This window comes from Perognathus longimembris, chromosome 1 (assembly GCF_023159225.1).
Source record: "Perognathus longimembris pacificus isolate PPM17 chromosome 1, ASM2315922v1, whole genome shotgun sequence".
Lineage (NCBI taxonomy): Eukaryota > Metazoa > Chordata > Mammalia > Rodentia > Heteromyidae > Perognathus > Perognathus longimembris.
In genome coordinates, this window is record NC_063161.1 from 3,358,986 (window position 1) to 3,369,226 (window position 10,241).

General features: G+C 48.4%; 1 protein-coding gene across 1 annotated transcript in view; it reads right to left on the reverse strand.

The window, feature by feature from the left end:
* Positions 1-8,964, reverse strand: part of Atxn10 (ataxin 10) — a 114,058-nt gene extending 105,094 nt beyond the window's left edge. The window contains exon 1 of the mRNA XM_048353975.1: positions 8,755-8,964. Coding sequence (XP_048209932.1) covers positions 8,755-8,870 — 116 coding nt within the window. The 5' untranslated portion in view covers positions 8,871-8,964. The remainder of the gene's footprint in view (positions 1-8,754) is intronic.
* Positions 8,965-10,241: the final 1,277 nt, after the last annotated feature.

The following is a 10,241-nucleotide window of genomic DNA, read 5'->3' on the forward strand; positions in this document are numbered from 1 at the left end:
GAGGGCACTGAGTGTCTGACAAGAACTAGCAGATATAAGTGGCAGGAAACCACCCTGCCAGCCTTGAAGCCTTAGAGGCTGCGGAAGCCCAACAGGAGCACCAAGAGACAGAGGACCAGGAGTTCCCACCCAACCAGACAGCGGAGACACATGGATGGGGAGTGGAGGTGTGAGTGGAAGCAGATGCCCTCGAAACAAAGAACTCAGTGCTTCAGAAAGGCCAACACACATGGGCCACCTCCAAGCCACACTGGATATGTGGTTTGCACAGAAGAAGAAAGCATATCAACAGCTCAAAACACCAGGCAAAGCCTGCCATTAAAAGTAGCCACTTCTGCCAGGTGCCAGTGTCTCATGCCTGTAATCCTAACTACTCAGGAGGCTAAGGTTTGTGGATTGTAATTCAAAGCCAGACAGAGCAGGAAAAGCCCATGAGACTCTTATTTCCAATTAACCACCAAAAAGCTGAAAGTAGAGCTGTAGCTCAAGTGGTAGAGTGCTACCCTTGAGTAAAAGCTCAGGGACAGCGCCCAAGCCCCTGCATTCAAGCCCCAGGATGAGCATGCACGCGCTCACGCGCACGCGCACACACACACGCACGCGTGCACTTGAAAGTCTAGCTACCAGCCCGAATAGAAGCTGAAAGGCTCAATGGCCCAATTTTTTTTTAACTCAACCAAAAGCCTAGGTAACAGAAGTTGAAAACAAGATATCAGAGGTTGAAGATAAATCAGAGAAATTAGATCAGACATTGAGAAAGAACCAGTTAGGAGATACAAATAGGATGTATAAGACCTCTCAGGCACCATAAAAAGATTAAACCTATGAATCATGAACATAGGGGAAGAAGAGATACAAACTAAAGCTATTGAGAACCTATTCAATAAAATAATAGAAAACCTCTCAAACATCAAGAGGTCATCTGTGTGGTAGAGGCTTACAAAACACCAAACAAGAACAGAAAAGAAATACCCCAGGCACATTAATAGTTAAAACACTAAATACGTAGAATAAAGAAAGAATAGAGAGGAGACAAGTAATTTACAACAGCAAGCCTTTTAGAATAGAATCTGATTTCTCAACACAAACACTAAACCTAAGTAGGCATAGAAGGATATAATCCAAGCCCTGAAATACAACAACTGCCAACCTAGGCTACTATACCAGCAAAGCTGTCCTTCAAAAATGATAGAGAAATTAAAATATTCCATTGTAAACAAAAGCTAAAGGAATTCATGACTAATAAACCATCATTACAAAAGATACTTAGAGGGCTGGGGATATGGCCTAGTGGCAAGAGTGCCTGCCTCATATACATGAGGCCCTGGGTTCGATTCCCCAGCACCACATATACAGAAAACGGCCAGAAGTGGCGCTGTGGCTCAAGTGGCAGAGTGCTAGCCTTGAGCAAGAAGAAGCCAGGGACAGTGCTCAGGCCCTGAGTCCAAGCCCCAGGACTGGCCAAAAAAAAGAAAAAAAGATACTTAGAGAATTCCTACCCAAAGGAAGAAAATAAAAAAACAGAAATAAAAACACTAAACACAAAACAACAACAAAAAATTTGTTCTTTAAAAAAATAAGATTCATAAGCCCCTAGAAAATATGACTAAAAGAAGAACTTAAAATAAGAGGTGAAAAAGGGAGAAAACAAACGAACACAAAAGAAATGTAAAAGATCCTGAGGGAATATTTTTCTCCCACTATTGGGGCTTGTCATTGAGCTTCCTTTTGCTCAAGGACAGCACTCTACCACTTGAGCCACAGCTCACCTCTGGCTTTATTGATAATTTATCAGAGCTAAGGGTCTCACAGACTTTCCTGCCTGGGTTGGCTTTGAATGGCAATCTTCAGATCTCAGCCTCCTGAGGGGCGAGGATTGCAGGAGTGAGCCACCACACCCAGTTTATGAGGGAATACTTTTTAAAACTTACATTCAAAATAAGCTGAAAAATAAAGGAGAAGTGGATGCATTTTTAGATGCAGATGACCTACCAAAATGGAACTAAGGAGAAATGGATCCCTTAAATCAATCTATAACACAAACAGTGAGATTGTCATAATAGTCTCCCAACGAAGAAACACCCAGGACCAGATGGAGCTGCTGTCAAATCTTACCAGATCTTCAAAGATGAAAACCAGAACAATTCACACTCTCCCATGAAACAGAAAGGGAAGGGATGATATCAAACTCATTCCATGAAGCAAGAGTATTATACCCATTCCAAAACCAGTCAATCGTGTTGATAAACCCTTACGCAAAAATCTCAGTAAAACCCTTGCAAACCAAGTTCAACAATACATTGTAAAACTCACATACCATAATCAAGCTGGTTGATCCTAGAAGTGCAAGGATGGTTCAATATACATAAAACAAATGTAATAGCAAGATCAAGAACAAAAATCATGATCATCACAACAGTGCACAAAAAGCCTTTGATAAAACGGAGTACTCTTTGACAAAAAAAAAAAAAAAAGCATTGAAGAAACTAGGAATAGAAAGGACATCCATGAACTTAATAAAGTCTGTATATGACAATCCTACATAGCCAACATCATATTAAACTCAGGAACAAACAAGGTGTCCAATGTTCCTACTCTTATTTAATATACTAGTTCTCTTAGCCAGAGCAATAAGGCAGGAAAAATAAAAGGGATTCAAAGAAGAAATAAAATCAATGGATTCTGGTATATGTATTATATTATCCTCATTTTTTATTGTGGTAAATTACAATATTACATAAAACTTGCCACTTTGGCCATTTTCAGTGGCTTGATTTCCATCTACAAAGGTATTGCCATCACTACTACCTATTTCTAAAACTTGTTTAGCTGATAAGAAACTCTCTTAAGATGGGCGCCCATGGCTCATCTTGCCTGTGATCCTAGCTACTAAGGAAGCTGAGATCTGAAGATGGCAGTTCATAGCTAGTCTTGACTGGGAAGTCCAAAAGACTCTTACTTCCAATAGTGCCCCCCCCCCCAAAAAAAACCTGGAAGTCAAGTAGTAGAGTACCAGCCTTAAGGGAGGGGGGGAAGCCAGGTGCTATGGCTCATGCCTATAATCCTACCTACTCCAGAGGCTGAGATCGGAGGATCATGGTTCAATGCCAGCCCAGGCAGCAAAGTCCACAAGACTATCTCCAATTAACTACCAGAAAACCAGAAGTGGTGCTGTGGCTCAAAGTGGCAAGGCACTAGCCTTGAGCAAAAGAGCTCAGGGGCAGGCCCCAAGTTCAAGCCCCATGACCCACCAGAAAAAAAAAAAAAAAAGAAAAGGGACAATACCCAGGTCCTGGGGTCCTGGTTCAAGCCTCACTATGAAGGGGAGAGTGATTCTCTAATCCTCCCTTAACTTAAATTCCTTCTCTACCCAAAACCTGTTAGCCTACAGCCTTCTGGGTGTTTTTAAGGAATCTGCTATTATAGGTACTTCATACCAATGAATTTATACAACATTTGTCTTTTTTCATTTCCTTGGGGCATATACTGGGGTGTATTGCTTGGTCCTAACAGAGGTTTAGCTTTTCAATGAACCACCAGACAGTTTTCCACAGTGACCACAACAGTTTTCATATTCACCACCAATTTGTCCTGCCTTTGTCTTGGATAATAATCAAACAAAAGGGCATGAAATGTTATGGTTTTAATTACATTTCCCTCATGTGTAATCACATTGAGTTTTTAATCGTAAACTTACTGGCATTTATCTCTTTGTTAAGTACACATTTTTGGCCTTATTTTTAAACAGATTGTACTTTTATTATGTGGTAGGTTTTTCTGCCTTGGTTTTGTTTGGGCAGTATTGGGAGGCTGAACTTAAAAGCCTCAGCTTGCTAGACAGGTGCTTTACCACTTGAATCGCACCTCCAGCCCCTTTTCACATGGGTTATTTTCAAAATAAGAGTCTCACTTTATGCTTGGGGAGCCTGGGCTGTGTTCTTTCTACTTGTGCATCATATGATTAAGGATGATATCCAACAACTGTACTTCTCTCATAGCTAGAATAATTAAGGAATGCTCAATGAATTAAAATGCCAATCTTAATTTTTTTGCAAGGGCAACCAATCCCCTATCTCCCAAGTAGCTAGAATTACAGGCTGCAACCACCACACCCGCTGAACTATAGTTTTGACTAAGACTATCTTATATATCCTGAAGCCAATCTTTTGTTAGATATTTATGTTGCAAATACTTTGTGACTTGCCTTCTCACCTAACAGAATAGCTTGATATGATGTTTTCAATTTGTAAACAGTTGAATCTAATGAAGTATTTTATTTTCATGGTTAGTGCTATCTGTATTTTGGACAGGAAATGTTTGGCTACATGCAACGTCACAAAGATAAATCTCAAGTTTTCTTCTAAACATTGTCTATGTTTGCATTTATAATCCATGTTGAAATATTTTTGTGAATGCTCTCAAATTTGGGTCAACATTCACTTTAGACAGTTTTGGGCTGGAGGCATGGTTCAAGTGGTAGAATGCCACCAAGTAAATAAGGCAAGGGAAAGCACCAAAGTCCTGAGTTCAAACCCCAATACCACAACCACAAAAAAAAAAAAAAGAAAGAAATTTAGTTAGTCCATTTTTTGAAAGAAATAGTTTTTAGGCTGATTTTGGTTTTACAAATACTTTACAAGAATATAACTAGAAAAGGCTCAAACGGACAACATACAATATTCCACGTTTAGTAAAAGACAGGACCACATGACTCAACACAAAAGCTGACAACAGAAAGACTTAGCAGGCACATTCTTTAAAACAACTGTAATTAATATGCTCAGGAGAGATAACAATACAAATGTCAACAGTATACAGGACCATTTAGGAAAGAAATGGAAATATTTAAACTCAAAAACACAATACTTGAATCTAAGACCACAATGGTGACCACAAATTAGATGATCAGAGAACTAGAAAGCAAGTTGGAAAAATTTTACAGAAGTTTAAAAATAAAAAGTACAGAAAAGTGGGCTGGTAATGTGGCTTAGTGGCAGAGTGCTTGCCTAGCACTCTGTATGAAGCCCTGGGTTCGATTCCTCAGTACCACATAAACAGAAAAAGCCGGAATTGGCGCTGTGGCTCAAGTGGTAGAGTGCTAGCCTTGAGCAAATGAAGCTCAGGGACAGTACCCAGGCCCTGAGTTCAAACTCCAAGACTGGCAAAAAAAAAAAAAGAAAGGTACAGAAAAGTGCCCATAAATATAGAGGATGAAGTGAAAGGCTTAACAAATATGTGTAACTGGAGTACCAGAAGCAAAAGAAAAAGAAATGAGAGCAAAGATATTTAAATGTTGGCTGTCAATTTTCTAAGGTGGCAAGAGACATCAAATTCAAACATTATCTACTCAGGAAAATTACCAAAAAAAAAAAAAAAAAAAGTCAAACACCTCTACCCTCACAGGTCTTTTCAGTCTGGAAAGAGAAAGTTATTATGCTAAGCAAGTATTAAGTACATTAGAAGACACTACGTATTTTTTAAAAAGCTCTAAGACAAGGGTTCGTTTAGAAGCATGATATTTTACACCATACCCAAGTTTTAACAAGTGATTAAAATGCTGTTCAAGAAGTTGGCTGGGAATGTGGCCTAGTGGCAAGAGTGCTTGCCTCGTGTACATGAGGCCCTGGGTTGGATTTCCCAGCACCACATATATAGGAAATGGCCAGAAGTGGCGATGTGGCTCAGGTGGCAGAGTGCTAGCCTTGAGCAAAGAGAAGCCAGGGACAGTGCTCAGGCCCTGAGTCCAAGGCCCAGGACTGGCAAAAAAAAAGAAAGAAAGAAGTTGGCTACAGAATACTGGACACAGCATGAAGCATTTAGATTGCATTAGTGACTATTCTATAGCACTTGGCCCCAAATTTTAGTAAGCTGGAGCAGTAGTCTTCATGTGCTCACACACGCAGCTCAGGCCCTCCGGAGGAGCAGCTCTGCACACCCACGGGTGAGCACCTCCTCAAGTGTTCCCGGACAAAGCAGAGAGAAAGCTGCAACACCTTTCAAGACCTGGTCTGGGAACTTCTGCCTTATTTTATGCTTCAGCCACACAACCTCCTCCTAAGGACAAAAGGCCTGTGAGCACATTTAAAAACACTTACAATGGGGTGTGAGAATGTTATTTTAATTTTTTTTTATTTTTTGTCGGTTGTGGGGATTAAACGCAGGGTCTGGATGCTGTCCTGAGCCTCTTTGTGCTCAGGTATAGTGGTCTACCACTGGAGCCACACGCCACTTTTGGTTTTTGAGTGGTTAACTGGAGAGAGGAGTCTCACAGGCATTTTTCTGCTCAGGCTGGCTTTGAACACCCATCCTCAGCTCTCAGCCTCCTGAGTAGCTAGGCGCCCTCTCTGTAAACCTCAAGAATAAACTATCACCTTCCTGAAAGTCTCTATTGTTTTCAATAAGGAAAATTAAACACAATTAAGTTCCCAGCTAGGTACCACAATCAATCTCACAGATCAGCTATTTAATAGCAGGTCAAACATACAGCAGCTACTTGGTACAAACCAATGCTACGCCTTAGAGCCTCATAATGCTGCCAGGTAGCTAGTATTGGCCCATTTTCATTCTGGTGGCACCAGGATGACAGACATGCAAGCCTGTGCTCAGCTTTTGACTGAAATGGGGTATTGCTAACTTCTTCCCCAAGCTAGCCTCGAACCATCATCCCCTGTGATCTCCGCCTCCCCGGTAGCTGAGAATACAGGAGTTACCACACTTTGCTTTTTATTCCATTTTCAAGGTAAGAAACAGTAAGTCCACAGAGCTAAACAAAGACTTAGGTTCAGGACTACTTGGCTCCAAAGTCACTGCTCTTTCCACCGACTGATGCAGCTACCACAACAGAATCTAACACTTCAGGACCACATGAAGATTCCTCTCAACTTTTGTTCCACCAAGATAACAACCTTACAACTGCTTTCGGCCTTTCCTCTCATTTTTTGTTGCCTGTTGTTTCCTATTTGCTTCTCTGAGGGTTCATTTGCTTTTCTCTGGACTAGTCACATAACCAACCTATGTTTCACTCTGCATATGTCCTCTCTGCAGACAAGCAAACACCTCTCCCCAGCCCCAACATTGTTTTTGGTGGTAGCCCTCTCATCTGCAGACAGTGGCTGTGGTAATCTTGGCCTTTCCCAGTTTAACAATCTACCCAAGAGATCCTCAAGCATCCAGTGCCAACACCAGCACTGGACAGAAATCCAGGCTAACTTGATTCTCTATTAATTCCCTCACATGCTTGATAAAAGGAATCATGTCACATTCATTTCATACCCCCAACCCTCAGCCATGAACCTGTTTACCTTCAAGCAGTGGTACAGGGAGTTTCTTTTTAACGTGTCCATTTATCTATACAATGCTTCTCCATGAGTCACTCTCCTTTAATCTCCCCCCCATGCAGACCAGTCTCATCAGGTTCCATGTTCCATTTTTATACATGTCCACTGAGTAATTATGACCATCGATCATCCTCCTTTCCTCTCTGATTCTCTGCCCCTCAGGCCCTGTCATCTTTCAGCTTCCTTGTCAATTGTTAAACTGCTTAATTGTTCAAAGAGGTTACACCGTGGAATCTCACTCCTGGGTGTACAAACCTCAGCTTAATCGTGTGTGTGTGTACATACATATATATACACATATGATCCTGTGTTAACAAAGAGCCTATCCTACAGTGGTGTTCAATAAATGGTTGGTCCCTAAGGTGTAGTTCCCACAGGGTACAGCTCTGCCTAAGCATTAAATCCATCCACAGGCGTCCCAGTGACAACGCACCAATTAATATTCTGCCCAAAAGCCCAAGTAGCAGTGCCTGGATGCCTTCAAAGCCCACGCAGCTGCACTCTTTCCTCCCTACTGTGACTGAGGCAAAGGGCAAGAGATGTGGTCTAGGATAGAAAGGGCCTCTACGTGACCATCCTGACCAACCCAAGAGCGGTTGTTCCAGTCCTTCAAGTTCCTGGCCCTTTGCCTGCACCCCCAGGACTGGGGGGGGGGGGGGGTTAATCTCATCTCCCTAGGGCAGAAAGAACAAAGCCTTCCAAGCTCCCACTTCATCAGCTAGAACAGGGGGAAGGGGCAACGTGTTAAGTGACGACGAGATCACCAGGGTTCAACGCTAGGCAAGGGTCTGAGAGATGCATCCTTCCACGTAGTCCAACATGACCTCCATTCAGCAGGAGAGGAACCTGAGAAAACCACCACGGCAGGCAAACCAGCAGTGGGGGGGGGGGGGGTGGGTGGGAGGAATCAGGACATAACTTTTTTTTATCATTTCCAATACGCTTTATTTCATTTATCCGTATTTTTAGTCCAGCCCGAGAGGTCCTGTCCCACATCCATTCCATCAACCATTAGGAGAAACTGAGGTCTAGAGAGAAAAAAAAAAGGACAATGGCACACGGGCGCGGGGGGCGGGGGGCGGTGGGGGGGGACGTGGCTTAGCGTTTCCACAGCTTGCTTTATTTTCCTTTCGGTGCATGGGTACAATCCGGCCGGGAGGGCTCAAGCTTGGGGGGGGGGACGGGGGGCGGGGGGGGCAGCTCCGGCCTGCAGGCCTCGGACGAGCTTCGGGCCTCGGTGCAGCCCCCGGGGCCGGGCCCGCGCGCACACACGCGCACACACGCACACACACGCACACACACGCACACACTCGCGAGCCGGACGCGGCCTCCCCTCCCCCCGCCCCGCCCCCTCCCCGGCCGCCCCCCCACCCCACCCCCCACCCCCCCGCGCCCGCGCCCGCCCCGCCGCCGTTACCGATTCCGCTGCTCCTTGAAGAGCGCCGTGAGCGCGCGCAGCGCCTCCAGGTCCTGGATGGGCGCCTGCACCAGGACGCCCGACATCCGGGCGGGCAGAGGCCTGGGCGCCGCCATCTTGCCGCTCGCAGCTCGGCCGAGCACGGGGAGGACGCGGAGCCCGAGAGGACGGACGACGCGGCGGCGGCGGCGGCGGCGGCGGGAGCGGCGGCGGCGGCGGGGAGGGGGCGGGCGGGCGGCGGGGAGGCGCGGAGGGAGGGGGCGCGCGCCGCGGCCCTGCGGGGAGACGCCGCCGCCGCACTGCGGCACCACAGCCCGCCGGCTCCGCTCCGCTCCGCTCGCCTCGGGCGGACGACGACGACGACGACGACGACGCGGCGCGGCGCGGCTCCGCGGGGGAGGGGGCGCCGCCGGAAGTCCCGCCTGAGGGGAGGGGGCGCCGCCGGAAGTCCCGCGCGGGGGCGGGGGCGGGGTGGGGGGGTGTCTGGGAGGTGGGGGAACCTGGGGCGACCCCCCCCGGGGGAGCACGTGCTGTACCTTGGGTGTTGAAGACGGGACCCCCAAGGGAGGGATGGGGGGCCCTGGGGCGCAGGCCTGGGGTGGGGGAGACCTGGGAGGAGGAGGGGCTTCCCCAGGGGAGGGATGGGGGGCCCTGGGGCCCAGGACTGGGGGGGGACCTGGGAGGAGGAGGGGCTTCCCCAAGGGAGGGATGGGGGGCCCCGGGGCGCAGGCCTGGGGGGGGGAGACCTGGGAGGAGGAGGGGCTTCCCCAGGGGAGGGATGGGGGGCCCTGGGGCCCAGGACTGGGGGGGGGGGACCTGGGAGGAGGAGGGGCTTCCCCAAGGGAGGGATTGGGGGCCCTGGGGCGCAGGCCTGGGGGGAAGATCTGGGAGGAGGAGGGGCAGAATTCCCCAGGGGAGGGATGGGGGACTCTGGGGCCCAGGCCTGGGGGGGGGGGGACCTGGGAGGAGGAGGGGCGGAATTCCCCAGGGGAGGGATGGGGGGCCCTGGGGCCCAGGCCTGGGGGAGGGGGTACCTGGGAGGAGGAGGGGCTTCCCAGGGGCGCGATGGGGGGCCCTGGGGCCCAGGCCTTGGGGGGGGGACCTGAGAGGAGGAGGGGCTTCCCCAGGGGCAGGATGGGGGGGGATCCTGGGACCCAGGACTGGAGGGAGGGGGAACCTGGATGGGGGCTTCCCCAGAGGAGGGATGGGGGGCCTTGGGGCCCAGGACTGGGGGAGGGGGTACCTGGGAGGAGGAGGGGCTTCCCCAGGGGCGGGATGGGGGGCCCTGGGGCCCAGGCCTTGGGGGGGGACCTGAGAGGAGGAGGGGCTTCCCCAGGGGCAGGATGGGGGGGGGATCCTGGGACCCAGGACTGGAGGGAGGGGGAACCTGGATGGGGGCTTCCCCAGAGGAGGGATGGGGGGCCTTGGGGCCCAGGACTGGGTGGGGGGAGGGAAGGAAACCTGGGACGGGGTGGGGCTTCCCCAGG